At 44.8% G+C, this 15463-nt stretch overlaps 1 protein-coding gene across 4 annotated transcripts in view; it reads left to right on the top strand.

The window, feature by feature from the left end:
* The window catches only part of NCAM1 (neural cell adhesion molecule 1), a 326833-nt gene that overhangs the window by 253543 nt on the left and 57827 nt on the right, over positions 1-15463 (top strand). For all 4 annotated transcript variants that reach the window (XM_011365387.1, XM_011365386.1, XM_023533736.1 and 1 more), the window contains exons 2-7: positions 3594-3668; positions 5388-5606; positions 6659-6802; positions 7178-7315; positions 8696-8813; positions 9244-9410. In XM_011365387.1, coding sequence (XP_011363689.1) covers positions 3594-3668; positions 5388-5606; positions 6659-6802; positions 7178-7315; positions 8696-8813; positions 9244-9410 — 861 coding nt within the window. The remainder of the gene's footprint in view (positions 1-3593; positions 3669-5387; positions 5607-6658; positions 6803-7177; positions 7316-8695; positions 8814-9243; positions 9411-15463) is intronic.

Raw genomic sequence — 15463 nt, 5'->3', positions numbered from 1 at the left:
GGTCTTTGGTCTCCACTAAACCTGGGTTTGAATCTTGACTTCGCCATTACTGTTAATTTTGGCTCTGAGCCTCCACTTCCCCACCTGTAAATGGGGATGATAATGCTATGATTATCTGTGAGCAAAAAGGCCCATTATTGTTAATCAGAGTAGAAATGATGGCAGAAACTTGATTATAAGATGTCTGTATACTCTACTTTCTAGCTTATAATTTGGAAGGAGAGCGAATGGCAACCGATAGGTAATATAATGAGCCCTTTGGGAGGCCAACAGGGTTAGTGGTAGTTATGGAGAGTAGGCGAAGAGCTAATGTCTTAGAATTAAGTGACTTTTAATCTTGACTTTACTACTTATTAGCTGAGTTACCCTGGGCAAGTTATTTCACTTCTCTGAGCTTTAATTTTCTCTTTTGTAGAATAGAGGCAATGTCTGCCTTTTTATATCTCAAGAATTATTGTGAGCATCAGATTAAATAAGAAAGTGTCTTCTGTAAACCAGAAAGTGCGAAGTGGCTGCAAGAGGCCTTGGAGCGTGAGTCTTTATTGAGGGACAGAACACCGAATGGACGGGCACTTGGCCCCGCCCCTGGATCCCACCCAGGTCCAAACACCTATGTTTATAAGATGTATCTTTGGATGCATCTAACTTGAAGTAGATAACATGCAGTATTTGTGCAGAGTCGTTATGCAGAGCGGATGAGATCCTTTTTCTGGGAGAAATGTTTTCATAAGTTTCTTTAACGATATGAGTTAGGAAATTTCACTTATATATGCAACTGGAGAAAGGCGCAAGTTGAGGTAAGAATTTTTATTGGAAGCCATGAAAGGACTAATAGAGTAAGAAAGGAAAGGGTACCAAGAAGTGGAGGGAAGGAATTTGGACTTTGGAGCAGGAGTTCCACATACTGTTTATTAAAACTAATAATTCAGGGTTTAACATTCGGGGGGAAATAATCAGCCATTGTACTACAGTGAAAAATATCCAAGCATTGATTTTCAGAGTCTGGGGTTCCTATGGCTCAGCTTTGACTCTGCTGTTTTGAAGGAGGAATCTCACTATCTTTTCCATGTGTGCAAAAGGTCAGGAGTCCCAGTGGATATCTCTTCTTAAAAAAAAAAAAAAAAGTCTGTGATGATAAATGTGTGCTTGGGATCTGGTTAGATGGGAATTCCTTTGAAATTCTCATTTCTCATTTCTCTCCACGGCCCAGAGACAGATACTGGCCACATTTGGGTATGAAAACTCTTCAGCCTTGCCGTGTTCTCCTGCCCCTTGAGAGTCATGTTCTGTTTGAAAAGAGCTGAGAAAATCGAGGCTGTTTTTTCACTTGGAGTATGAATATCCTTCTCAAAGCAGTAAGGGCTCTGTGAGAGTAACAGGATCCATATGTTGAAACTGGCTGCTAATGTTCAGCATATGGGCCAGTGAACTTTGCAAGCAGAAATATGCTTCTAATTCTCCAAAGAATGCCCTAGTAAGCTCCAGAAAGGTGACGAATGGCCTAGGCACAGCTTCTGGGCTTTATAGGCCTCTTGTTCCCTGGAATGTGAGCCACAGAAAGGGATTGAAAAGGTCCTCGTTGGCCTTAAGATGAATGGTACTGGGCAGTAGCCCTCTCTGTAAGGCCCCATGCTCCTCAAAATACTATGGGCCCTATCAGCTGAGGGCTCACTCTGGGCCGTTAGGTGATGGTGAGTCTAAGGACCAGGTTGCACCTCTGGTTGGCCAGATTGTTTGTTAAACCGAATGGAAATATTTTATCCTCTACTCGCAGAGGCGGCATTCATGATGGAAAGAACATTGACCTGGAAGCCAGGTGGCCAGGACTCTGAGGCTACCCTGGCCCTAACTAGAAGTGACCTTAGAGAAGTCACTTGACCTTGCATATTTCATCCAGAAAGTGAGGAGGTGAGACATGCTGATGGCTGAGACTGCTTCCAACTCCCTCAGTGTAGAATTGAGTGGCACCTGACTCCATCGAGAGGGGAGTGATGGGAGAGGCAGCCACAGCCAGTCACACTTGTGCAGTGGATGCAGTGGCCCTCGTCCAGCATTGTATTCCATTGCAGCTCTGTGTGCTATGGGGAAAATGCAGGGAGAGTAGAGGGAGACTTCTCATTACTCTTAGGAAGAATTCAGTCCTGGGCCCCAAATGAGTAATCAGCAGCTAACCAAGTGAGGGAGAGACCAGCTGCCCCTCCATTGCTGTAATATTTCTTCTAAACCAGCGTTTGGAGGTCTCTAGTCCCTGCCTCTTATTCTCACTGTGGAGTGTTCAATATCCTCTCTTAGCCTTGATCCTGTGCCTGATTCCTACCCGCTACCCTCGCTCCTTCTCGTTTTAATTCCTGTCTTCCCCAAGCCATCTCTTTCTCTCTGCAGCCTCTGCTGGGGTTTTCCATGGTCTGCTTTGTCTGCTGGTAGGATGGTTAGGAAGTCTGTGTCCCCCAATAGGTGAGGTGCCCCCATGCTCCCCCTTTCCCATCCCTGCACTGCCTCTTTGATCTCTCCGTTCTGCTGAGTACAACTGTGGTCCCTTCATCAAATGAGTGCAGACAGAGACCTGCAGCAGCTCTGCCTGCAAGTCAGTCACCATGGCAACCAGCATTCCTCTGTTCTACTATGAAGAGAAAATGGCTGTTCTAAGGAAGGGCTCACTGAGTCTCTATTACCAGACCGTTTCCTCCAGGCCCCTCCTTCATATCGGCTTTACGAAGCTACATGCATTGAACCAAACGTCTGTTAGCCTTTAGCTTTCAGATTTACTTTACCTAAGAGGAGGAGAAGCAGAAGAAGTTGACTCCAAATGAATAAAAGCTTTTTTTTTTCCTACCCTAAAACTGTATTTTCTGAGCAGATAAACAAAGAACTGAATGAATACAGGAATCTATGAGATCCCGTGCAATGTAGTTTGTCTTATCGGTGTAGTGGAATGACAGAGCATGTGGATATTCAAATAAAAATTCAGTGCAGGTAGCCAAGGGACACAGGGAATTCCACAGTGTACAGACTATAGCATTTCAGAAGAATGTCTGACTATTTGGGGTAATGATGCTTAGAAAGAGGGGTGGGTATTGGTCCCATAGTCGTGAGGGAAGGTGAGCATTTGGTATCCCCTGCTTCAGAATCCATTTGGATCATACTGAATCCTTCTCCATAGTTTTTAAGCACAGTAGCATGGCAGGAGACCCCTGGGCAGAGTTTCGGAGCAGCAGGCTTTCCTCTTAACTCAGTTGTGGGCACCTTCAGGGTGATTTCCAAAAGTAACCGGTCGGGCTGCTATTTCCATGAATCTTAGAAGTGCTGCTGATGGGAACAGGACCATAGCCTCTCAAGGAGTCAGAAACATTTAGTTCAGAGGTCACTCCAAGTTTCTCAGGGGACCTTGTACTATCCGATAGAGGATAGCGGTTTCACAGGGAATGGTCTGGACTGTGTCCACTCCAGCTTCGGCCTGACAACCCATGGATCCTTTTTTGGTGACAGGTTCTTAAAACCGATCATAACAAGTAGATCTCAATTTTGAATGAAAGCTCTGGGTTTCATTCTCAAAAATTCGAATGTGTGTTTAAACTGGACTTTGTCTTTTTCAGTTTCTCTGCAGGTGGATATTGTTCCCAGTCAAGGGGAAATCAGCGTTGGAGAGTCCAAGTTCTTCTTATGCCAAGGCAAGTGTCCCAGGCCCCACTGCGTTTCAAGACACCCTCCCAGCGGAGCAGTAGCCAGTGGGCTGTGTGCCGGGCTGAGCACGCTGCACCTAGCATTCTTGGTGTTGCTTTGCTGCAGGGTCAGTAGTGTAACCGGAGAGCCAGGGAAGCTCTCAGGCCCTCTTTCTTCTCCGCTGAAAAGGCTGCCCCAACACAATGAAATGAGTCATCTGGACTTCTGCGTGGCGGTGGAGGAACTCTAGGGGTTTCCTTAGAAAAGTCAGCCCAACTCCCACAACAGTGAATCACCCCCGACCCCCTACTCTGTACACATCCAGAGTTCAGTAAATGACAACAGTGAACAGAAATGATCTTCGGTGCGTCAATGAAAGGTTTTTCTCAGAATCCCCCAGAACAGGAAAACCCAAGGTCTGAAACTTGCCTCAAAGAAAATTGAGTACTGGTGTCTCTTTTGCTGTGAGGACATGTGTTCTAGGTTTCCAGGTCTATTGCGAATACCAATATTCCGTCCCATTGCCCCCTCCAGAGATCTCTGGAATTTGTCAGACCTGGTATATTTGTTTTTTCTTTAGAAATTATGCCTCATTTCTACAGCTCAGATAATTATGTTCTGTGGAGGAAACGGCTTCAAATTAGGCTTCGGATTCTCTGCATGTGACATAATTGGGATTTTTGAACATGGAAGAACCAGGAAAGAGCTGAGCTAGGTGTAAACTATGACATTTAGCGAGCAGCTCTTAGCAAGGGGGGCCTCGAAATGCTATCATGATTTGCATTGGATGAGGGGGCTTGTGGCCGCCGGATGTGTTCACTCCAGCTTTGCCTTCATTACAGCAATTTAAATGATCTGGGGATGCAGCCGTGGAGCCCACAGCACATCTTGCAAATAGCGATATTTATTGAAAACATGATGGGCCCTGAAAGGAAGACTGCTTCATTTCCATACTAAGCATCTGTGCAGGGCTGGATGGTGTGGGCCTGGGAAGAGCATCGTGCAGATAGGCAGGGAGAAGCCACATCACCAGATCCAAGGGCTCTTTTTCCAGCTCAGTGTCCGGGACAGCTAAGCAGCAGCATCTATCCCTCCAAGGTGCTTGGGAAAGGATGCATGGGTGATTCTGGTTATCTTCTTCACAGCATTTAAGGAGATGAAAGTCTCTGTCTGAGGCAGGAGGTGCTGAAATGACAGTCAGGCCAGTTTGTGCAGGCAGTTGCTAGAATAAGAGTGGTTGGAGACTGCCCTCCTAGACCTGCCGGGGTCTCCCGCTCAGGAGACCATAATCTAAGCCCTCGAAAAACAAGCTGATCAGTTGACTCAAATCAGCTAAGCCCTTGAGCTCAGATCCTAGAAATACTAATTCCCTTTGTCTCCCCATCCCCATTCTGTGAGGCTAGGCTATAAGCTCCTCGCTGAGTGATTGGCGCACAGTAGGTCCTCAACAAATATCTCTCCTCTTCCCTCTTAGCCTTCCTAAGGATAGGACCACTATGAGAAACCCTGGCACAAGTGGTTTTTGAGCTTTTCCCATAAGTGGTGTTATGTATTTAACAATAAAACACAGAAGCCAGAGTGGTGTTCTGTGTAAATGGTCACCCCTCCCTAATCATCAAGACTGGTGATCTCTTGTTCGGTAGCTCTTACTAGGTAGCCACTGTCACCCTGGAGGGGACTTTGTCTTTTCAACTTCTGTGGTTTGAAAAGAATCTCTTTCTCTTTAGTGGCAGGGGATGCCAAAGATAAAGACATCTCCTGGTTCTCCCCCAACGGAGAAAAGCTCACCCCGAACCAGCAGCGGATCTCAGTGGTATGGAATGATGACTCTTCTTCCACCCTCACCATCTACAATGCCAACATTGATGATGCCGGCATTTACAAGTGTGTGGTCACTGGCGAGGATGGCAGTGAGTCAGAGGCCACGGTCAATGTGAAGATCTTCCGTAAGACCCTTCTCTTTCTCTTTGTATATCCCTGTCCTCTTCTTTAGCCAGGAAAACACTTTGGCAGCAGACAGAGTGGGATGGCGGTTAGGGAGCAGCTGAGGGCTTCTTTCCTCACCCTAAGTCTTTTCTGAATTGAGCTAAGTGCTCCAACATGCTCTTAAATGATCCTTGGCCAACTCAGAACTCACAACCCAGGTTTGCACTGGTCACAGGTACCTCCCACTGGCTTCCATTCTCTAAATTCAAATTACACAGTTCTCAGAGGTCTATTATGCGTTCCTTACTGTTTCCCCAAGTGTTGACTGACTGTGGTACAATTCAGATTTTCCCCTCTCATTTCACTCTCCCCTGCTGGTAATGGAGTCCAAAGGCTCAGTGAGGTGTGTGGGGTTATTATTTGAACACTCTGCAACACTCAGAGCAGGCAGTTCCCATTGCCACTGAAACCTAGTCTCAAGGTGGCATCTTATTACCTTGTTATCATGTATCTGTCCCGTTGGCTGGTGTAATGGCGGGTGGCAGCTAATGGAACGGTATTGATTGCCAAGTATTTATTGCCATTAAGCCTACTTTTCTTCTGTTCTGTTCTTCAAAATTCTCTGCTGTAGGAAAGCTGGGGTTGGGGTGCCAGACAGAGTGGGAGACAGAAAGGATTGATGACTCCTAATAGTCATTGGAATAGGTGTTCTACTAATGCATTCTACCTGCGCACTGCGTCTCAATGGTACCATCCCTCGTGGCAAGGGACCAGTGGTGAAGACCCTCCTTTCCCGCCAAAGACCCTTTTCTACACAAAATGTGATAAATTTAGCACTCAGTGAATAGACGTTGAGCGCCGAACTTTGATGACATATTCTGCTACTTGTGCCAGCTGCTCCACCTGGCATCTTTGGCGGAGTACTAGGTGGGACCCTCTCGTGTCCCGCTGTATATATGGGTCGAGAGAGAGTTGCCTGCAACTCGAATCCAGGCAGTACGGCTCCAGTGAAAAGGGATCTTTGTGAGAGAACCCACTGTTTTCCCTTACTCTTCTCTTGCTCATTTTCCAGAGAAGCTCATGTTCAAGAATGCACCAACCCCACAGGAGTTCAGGGAGGGGGAAGATGCTGTCATCGTGTGTGACGTGGTCAGCTCCCTCCCCCCGACCATCATCTGGAAACACAAAGGTCGAGACGTCATCCTGAAAAAAGATGGTGAGATCTGGCAGCTGCCTTTTCCTCTGGGCGATCAAGTCCCCTAGGGTTTCCACCTGTGCCAGCCTCTGAGACATTCTAATCCTGACTCAGACTCCAGTGTCCCAGAACCACATGCAATTGCCAGGTCCTGAATGGGTGTATGTTTGTAGATTGTATACTCGGGCATTTGACTTCCACTCCAAAGAAGAAGACAAAATTTCCAACAGATTTTTGTTCTTGGCTTTATGTCAGAGCCAGGGACACCTTCTCTTATTTTAGCTTAAATCCCGGCCCCAAAAGACTGAAGCTGGAAGAGGGAAAGGCTCAGTGACCTGCCTACAGATATGAACTTTCTAACCGATCTTTGGTGAACCTACTTCTTGTCTCTTCTAGTCCGATTCATAGTCCTGTCCAACAACTACCTGCAGATCCGGAGCATCAAGAAAACGGATGAGGGCACTTACCGCTGTGAGGGCAGGATCCTAGCGCGGGGGGAGATCAACTTCAAGGACATTCAGGTCATCGTGAATGGTGAGGAAATCCGTTCTTCCTGCCCTCTCCATTGCTACAACCTTGGTCCCCAGAATCATTTTCTTTAACTTTTTCTCTGGTCTATAAAATATGCCCTGTCCTGACTCACTCATCTACCTCAGCTGAATCTCCCCCGAAGCCCTATAGCCTCTGGCTTGATTTTTTTCTCTTGTCATTGTTGTTGTGAATATACTTGCCTTTTGGTTCTCCCTCAACTAAGGGGACTTTTAGCGTAGTTCTTGAATGTCCTTCATTGTCTTGCACCACTAGAAACTTTCCCCATACTTACTAATAAATTCTTATTCATCCTTCATTGTCCTTGATGGTACTGTAATTGTGAAGTTAGTCCCCTGGTTCAGTGTTCAAAGAAAATACTATAATCAATTCAGGCCTTAGAATAGTCAGAATCATGGTCCATGGGCTTATTAATCTTAATTTGCAATGTCAAATAAGCACGCCCATGGAATCGATCTGACATTTACAAGATGTTTACAGGAAATTATAATGTCAGTACTCAGAAAATAAGTAAATCACGGTTGAATTATTTTGGCCATTGATACATATTTTTTGCCAAACTCTCCCCCTCTCATTCCTTTGGTAAAACAGTTTTATGCAAAGGATTGTTTATAACAATCCCAGAAAAATGTCACTCTTTGGGGGTCTGATGAGCTGGTGCATTTCAAATTGGTGTTAACCATTTAACCACTGGGAGCAGGAGTTTTCAACTTTTTCCAGTATCCAGAGCCTCCTTTTGAATGTCAAGTTCCACCAACTATGGTAGTTGTAAGTTGAGTACGCATCGATTGAGAAAATATGTAATGATAAAGAGCTACTTTAAATTGCATGCCATTTTGAATGAAATGAATAAATGAATGAAACATATTAATATAGCTTCTAAAGCTATATTGTTGAAAAACAATATTATTATACAGTTATAGAATACTAATGTATGTTGGTGAGTGAATTACTTATTTAGTTTACAGTATTCAGTACATGTCTGAATTCAGATCCCTTACCAGCAGTCCTCAACCTTTTTGGCACCAGGGACTGGTGCTCCCGTGAGAATCTACTGCCTGATGATCTGAGGTGGAGCTGAGGCAGTGATGCTAGCACTAGGAAGCGGCTGCAAATACAAATGAAGCTTCGCTCACCCACCTGCCCACCCACTGCTCAGCTCCTGCTGTGTGGCCCGGTTCCTAACAGGCCACAGACGGTACCAGGGGTTGGGAACCCCTGCCTTATGCTAACTCTGCTACTGAGGACTCTTGACCACCAGGCTGTGACCATCTGACCCTGGGACACTCTGGAAGTGCCTCTTCTCCAAACCACTGGGTTCTTCCAAGTTTTCACAACCACCCTAACAGTTCTTCTTCCCTTCAGTGCCACCTGCCGTGCAGGCCAGGCAGAGCATAGTGAATGCCACCGCCAACCTCGGTCAGTCTGTCACCCTGGTGTGCGATGCTGAAGGCTTCCCAGAGCCCACCATGAGCTGGACAAAGTAAGACACTGGCTTGTGCCTGTTATCAGAGATTAGCTGAGAAGGGGACAGCATAGGGCCTACTATGTGTTGGTGTTTCAATGGAATGGGAATGGGCTGCTTGGGAATATATCAACTCTAGATGTAGAATGGACCGTTCTGTACGGTTTTCCTGCCTTGTGCATCAGATTCCTTCCTTTTCAGTGTGTGGCAGAGGGCGCAGCCTTGGAGGCCCTCTGTGGAGGGTTTGCAGGTGCAGTTTACTGCCCTTTGATAGAATCAGAGGTTTAGGTGAAGGAATCAAAGCTATACGTGGAAGTATATTTGGCATCTTAACTTTCTGTGGAGACCGAGTCTATCCTATGGGCTGCATTTTATGGAAACTAATTAAAAATAAACATCTTACCTCTGTAGTTGAAATCATGGTACTTTTCATTTCTGCACCCTTTAGGGATGGAGAACAGATAGAGAATGAGGAAGAAGAGAAGTACCTCTTTAGCGATGACAGTTCGGAGCTGACCATCAAGAAGGTGGATAAGAATGACGAGGCTGAGTATGTCTGCATCGCCGAGAACAAGGCTGGAGAGCAGGACGCGTCCATTCACCTCAAAGTCTTTGGTAAGGACCATGGGGGTCAAGGTCACTGCTCTGCCACAATTCCTCTTACCCCACACACTCAATCCATCAGCAAGAGCCTGTCCACTCTGCCTCAGAATCTAACCCACATCAGCCACTTCTTGCCAGCTCCACTACCTATGCCCTAGTCTAAGCCACCCTCTTCCTCCCGTGGTCCATGAGACAGCCTTCTACCTGGTCTTTCTGCCCCCATACATCCCCTTTAGCCCCTCGTACTCACAGTAGCCAGAATGACCTTACGTGACACTCCTCTGTTTAAAGTCCTCCATAGCTTCCTATTGCAACCAAAATAAAATCCAGGCTCCCTACTATGGCCTGCAGGAGCAACCCTGATCTAGCCTGCCTGCCTTTCTGAACTCATCTTTCCTCCATTTCACTTCGCATTTAAATCTCTCCAACCCCTCAGGCCTCCTTTCTGTCCCTCAGACACACCAGGCTTGTTCCTGGCCTCAGAGACGTTGCACTTGATGTTTCTTCTACTTAGAACATCATTCCCCAGAACCACATTCAGCTTCCTTCTTCTCATCCATCATTCAGATCTCAACTCAACCACCTTCTCAATGAATCCTCCCTTCATTGTCCTGCCTAATGCAGCCCCCTTATCAATCAGCCCCCCACCCACCTCCACTAATCTCTTTCATTAACCTTACTGTATCTTCTTCATTACATTTATCAGTACCTGAACTGACCTCATTTACATATTTGTTTTGTAAGTTGTTTGCCTCCCACCTCCACTAAGTGCGTAGACTCCCAAGATGGTAGGGCACTGGCTGTCTTCTACACTGCTCTATCTCTGGCATGCCAAACACCACCAGATTCACAATAGGTCCTTAGTAAATATTAGTGACCAGCTGCCTCTATCTCCCTTTGCTTCTTTCCCTGGCCTTTGTGAAACAGAGTCATAAAAGTCATGGAAAGAGCTCCCACATCTCTATTCACTTTGTCTTTATAAACTCAGTAAACTTCCATTCATTTAGAACTGAAATGCATTTTGACCTGACCTTGGAAGAAGAATCTGTGGCGGAAAAATGTTTAACCTAGTGGCTCTCAACTCCCTCTGTTCATTTTTCTTAAAAACGACAGATAAGCTCATCCACTATAGATGGTGCTACTAGAACAGATGCCAGTGGGCAGCTCCGGTACACGCAGCTTCCAGATTGTTACGATGTGTGTTTGGGGAACCTGCTTGGGACTTGCTTGTTTAGCCTGATCAGGAGAACTGATCTACGTCTGTAAACATAGACCTTTGAAAATCCAGTGTTTATATGCAGTTGGTCTTGCTAATCACAGATGAATCCTATTTATTCATTAATGACAATCGGGTTTAGAAACAGGTTATCAGTTTGGTTCAAATTAACTGTATATACTTGAAAGTGAAAGTTCAACTTCTTGGAAAATATTTTTGAGTCTTTTCTCTAATACTGACTGGTCTTCCCCAGTCACTCTGATTGTAAGTTTTTCCATATTATAAAAATGCATTTGTTAATTTATTCCTTCACTTAACAAATATTTATTGAGCTCCATTGTGTTGGACAAAAGGGCTACAGAGATACAGTCCAGTCCTTTGATACTGAGATGCACAAGAGAGAAAAACGTATAAATTATAATAGATAGTGTCAGTCAACAACATTTGAATGCCTGCTGTGGGCCCAGCCATTGCCAAGGTTACAAAGATGAATACCATGCACTCTGTTCTCACCAGTGGTTTTACAGGCTAAGGTAGGTAGTCAGCACTGCAATTTTTAATGGTAATTCATTATAATGACTTCATAATAGCAATATGCATAGTGTTTATAGGAAAGATCCCTGGTCTTGCATGATGACAATAGTTAGAGACATCTTTGTAAACAATGTGATATTTGACAAGTAAGAATTTCCCAGAAAAGGAAAGATGAGTGAGCATTTCAGGCCACACACGCACAGGCAGAGGCAGGAAGGGCATGAATCTGCTGAATGTGAGCTCCTTGTGGGCAAGGACCTCTGTCTGTTCTACTCACAGATGTACCCCCAGTGCCTGGAACAGTGCCTGGCATATAATAAGTATTTGAGTAAATGAGGGAATAGCAATTGGTTTTATGTGAATGAAGTATGATGTACATAGCAGGGAGATGGGCCTAGAAATGTTTAGTCACTACTTGTTTTAGGAAATTCTTTTAGATATTAGTCCCTTAAAGTAAAAATAATACCAGACACAAAGTGAGCGCTTACAATGTACCAAGCACTATGTGAAGTGCCATCCACCAATTAGCTTTTTTAATCCTCAGCGCAACCCTATGAGCTTATTATCCCCATTTTATACTTGAGAAAACTGAGCACAGAGAGATTAGGTGCCCTACCCAAGGAGCCATAATTCAAACCCAGGCTTTTAAATCCATTCCCTGAGCTAGCAATAGTAGTTACTACTCCATGAAACCCAACTTAACACATACTCTATCTGAATTACATATGGAATGACTGATAATACTGAAATTAGTGTATTCTCTCTTTACCACCATGGATAACATGGTTTCTGTATGAAAAGAGAAACCGGCTAGTCAAGAACAGATCACGGCTTCTCTTCAGGCCTCTCTAGTGGAGATGGCCGCCCCAGGGAAAAGGCATGAGTAGTGAGGCAGGAGCCATGTGGGACCCATGTAGAGTGAAGGGAGTAGGTAAGGTCCAGGGAAGGAGGTAATGAGGCAGGAAAAGAAAGATGCAGGAACTATGGCAAGGCATGGTTTGTCTTTCCTCCCACATCCCTCACCGCACATCCCCTTCCACATCACACACACACACACACACACACACACACACACACACACACACTGCACTAGCACAACTTTGTTCCAAAGACTGTGGCCAGGAGGATGTACCTTAGACAACCCAGTAGAGCAGATAGGGGAGAGGTGGCCAGACCCCTGCAAAGACAGGTAAGAAAATCATAGGCTCATAGGAAACATGTCTAATCGAGCCCCCATCCAGAATGAGAACCCTCCTCTGTAATATCTGGAGGAAAGTTCACATAGCCTCTTTGAAATAACCTGGTACCCCATATACACACTCCTTTGCTTCTCCATTTCACATTCTTAACCTCCTTTCTCTCCTCCTCTTCTGGCCTCCCCCGTTGGTTTAGGAGATTGGTACTTGGGCCAGGAAACCAGATGGAGAGTGGCCAGCCAGTTAGGGCTTCATCTTTCTTCCACACTTTCTCTCCCTCTCCTTCCCTTCTGGTTTGCCATTAGGCATCAGCACTAGGTGGAGAAATGGGGCAGGTTCCCCAGTGGCAGCAGAGTCTGCAGCAGTAAGGTAGGACTGCAAAGAAACCTGTAGCTTAGTTAGTAAAAAAAGGTGCTCAAAAATCCTGTGACTTCAAGTAGGGATGGCAATTAATATATAAGAGGCTTATCTAAATTAGGACTGCTGTAATTGCACCTAACTGACATCATTTTTTCCTATAAAGGGACGCATTCTAGCATGCATTGCTCTAGTTATCAGCCAGGCACTTTCTTTACTAAGTAATTGCATCCTACCTTCCTTAAAATTTGGCAGTGAATTTCCATTGCTCCTCTGCCCCTGGGCCCGTCTAAAGAGGTATTTTGTCTCCACAGTTTCTTATTGTGCTTGTATGAATGTTCCTAAGGTCTCATGTTGCTGAGGGCTAAGGCAAGTTCACCAGAGGGCAGAAGCTTTGCTTAGATGACCCCTTAGGGTCAAAGGAACCCTTGTGAGTTACAGCAAGGGACTAACGGGCCTGAAGGAAGGTGCACCTGGTCATATCCAACCTCTCGGTTCACAGAAGCAGGGCCCTGGAGCCCTCTTGGGTTCGAGTTGCAGGAACCTGGATTGGGGTGAGAATAGATAAGGCTGGCCCTCAGTGGCAGGGTGCAGAGCCGTGGACATGCTGGAATTGGAAAGCAGGCACACTTGGAAAACTCATGAGGATGGCTGTGCTCACAGAAGGGTCTATGGGTAGAGGTGCAGTGGAACAATCTGAAACCTTAGGTCCAGATTGCCTGCAGTTGGACCCAAAGTCAAGGTCCCACAACAGAGATTTGTTAGGATGGTACGAGTACCATCCGTAGATAAAACCTGGACAGATCCCTCCAGATGCTGGTATGCCAAGAGAAGTGACCCTGCACCTGTTCCTATTTGCCCAATGATGCCCATTGTCCCAATGTAATTATTTAGAACACCCCTTTTCACTCGCAAGTGTGCCCCAATTTGGACAATTTATACTGCTATCTTATTTTCAAGGCAGTATTCTAAGCCTTCTGTTGGTTCTGACAATAAGAATATAATTTTTCTTTTTCTAAAGACTTGTACAGTGTGCCCTTTATAGCCATCTGCGAAATGGAGCCACCAAGACTAAATATTATTAATAGAGGTTAACTGTCCTTTATCTCTCTTCTGTTAATTTTTTGCTGCCAGGACAAGGTGCTATGGGTCAGGAGAAGGTCAGCAAACACTGTCTAGATCACAGCATCTGACTAGGTATCCAGAGCCCAGAAATTCAGCCTTCCTATGACCGCCTCCAAACTCCAAACCAACTGTTCAGTTTTGTGAATTCAGTTATTGGTTGTTGTTTTTTTTTGTAACTTATCAGTCTGTGATTTAAACAGCTTTTATTTACCTCTCCAAAACCTTCTGTTCAATAGCACTTAACATTTACTCCATCCAAGATGAGCTGTAGCTTCCTTAAATTAAAAGTCCTATTTATCAAGATAGACACAGAGCCTTCCTAAAGGAAAACCTCAGTCCTGTGGACTCCATCCATTCAAATTTGTGCTCGTTTGGCCACATTGGATTGAGATGTGCCCATGTGCTAGCCGGCAAAAAAGGATTTGCTAAGTAGGTTGTTAGTACAGATTAACTTTAGGAGAATATTTGAACTACATGGGATATGTTATACAGAAAATTAACAGCTCTATCAGTGTTTTCTTTTCAGTAAAGCAGAATAAAGAACCTCAATTTGGAGCATGTATACAATCAGTAGTTTATTAGCCTACTTGGGGTGACTGTATGAATCTGAATATAAAGGAAATTCAGTTTTTCAAAAGTTATCCATAATTTTTATTTATTTGTTTGTTTGTTTATTTGTTTGTTTCTTTATCAAGCCTGGTCTTTTTCTCTATTAGTGAAGTAAGTTACATTTGTGCAGTGTTATCTTCTCCTATGGAAGGTTTACTAATTTCAGAGTATAATTGTTTTAAAATGGGAAAATTCAATTTTCTCTAATGTTTTAACATTTAATTCAGTTTTGAATGCTTGTGTTTTCTTGCATTACCCAAAACATTTGGAAAATGAACTCATCTCAACTCATCTTCCCATCCCCAGCCCACTCCGCAACCCCAAGTTACTCGCCGCATTTCCTTACTTGAGTTAATGCTAACATGGCTTTTCTAGTCATTAAGAATCTGAGTCATTTGGCTCCTTGTCATACCTTCTTTTGTTTCTTGCCAACCCTTGCTACTTCCCATAAAACCTTTCTTTATCATCTCTCTCGAAACCATCCTTTCTCTTCCCCGAGACGACCCCATTCAGAATTGTGTCACATCACATCTGGCCCACTGCCTGCGCTTCCAGATTGGTTTTCTCACCTCAAGGCTTTCTCCATGCTGAGTCATCTTGAATTTTTTTCTGGATTTACCCTCTTGTAATACAAATGATCACTCCATTCCTCTGATCAAACACTGTCAGTGGGCCTCTGCCTGCCACGGGATAAAATTCAAGCAAAAGCTTTAACGGGACAATCACCACTCTACTTGGGTCCAGTTTTGTCTCCCTCTGCTCTCATACGCAAACACGCGACTCATGGCCCACTGCTCTCCTCCCGACCCTCTCTTCACACATTCTTGCTTCTTTGCTTTTATTCAAGCAGTTTTCTACACTTGACATGACTCTGCCTCCATCCCAAAGTTTCACCTACAGAAGTTTCATCCAACCCAAAAGCTGTGTCCTCATGAAGATTCCACCCAGCGGAGCATATTCTTCCTCTGCTCCGTGCCTCCTGTGCTCATTGCCCTTAGCGCTTACTCTGTAGGATGTTTTTATTACTG

Source organism: Pteropus vampyrus, unplaced genomic scaffold, assembly GCF_000151845.1.
Source record: "Pteropus vampyrus isolate Shadow unplaced genomic scaffold, Pvam_2.0 Scaffold110, whole genome shotgun sequence".
Taxonomy (NCBI): Eukaryota; Metazoa; Chordata; class Mammalia; order Chiroptera; family Pteropodidae; genus Pteropus; species Pteropus vampyrus.
This window is presented reverse-complemented; position numbering and strand designations above follow the sequence as displayed.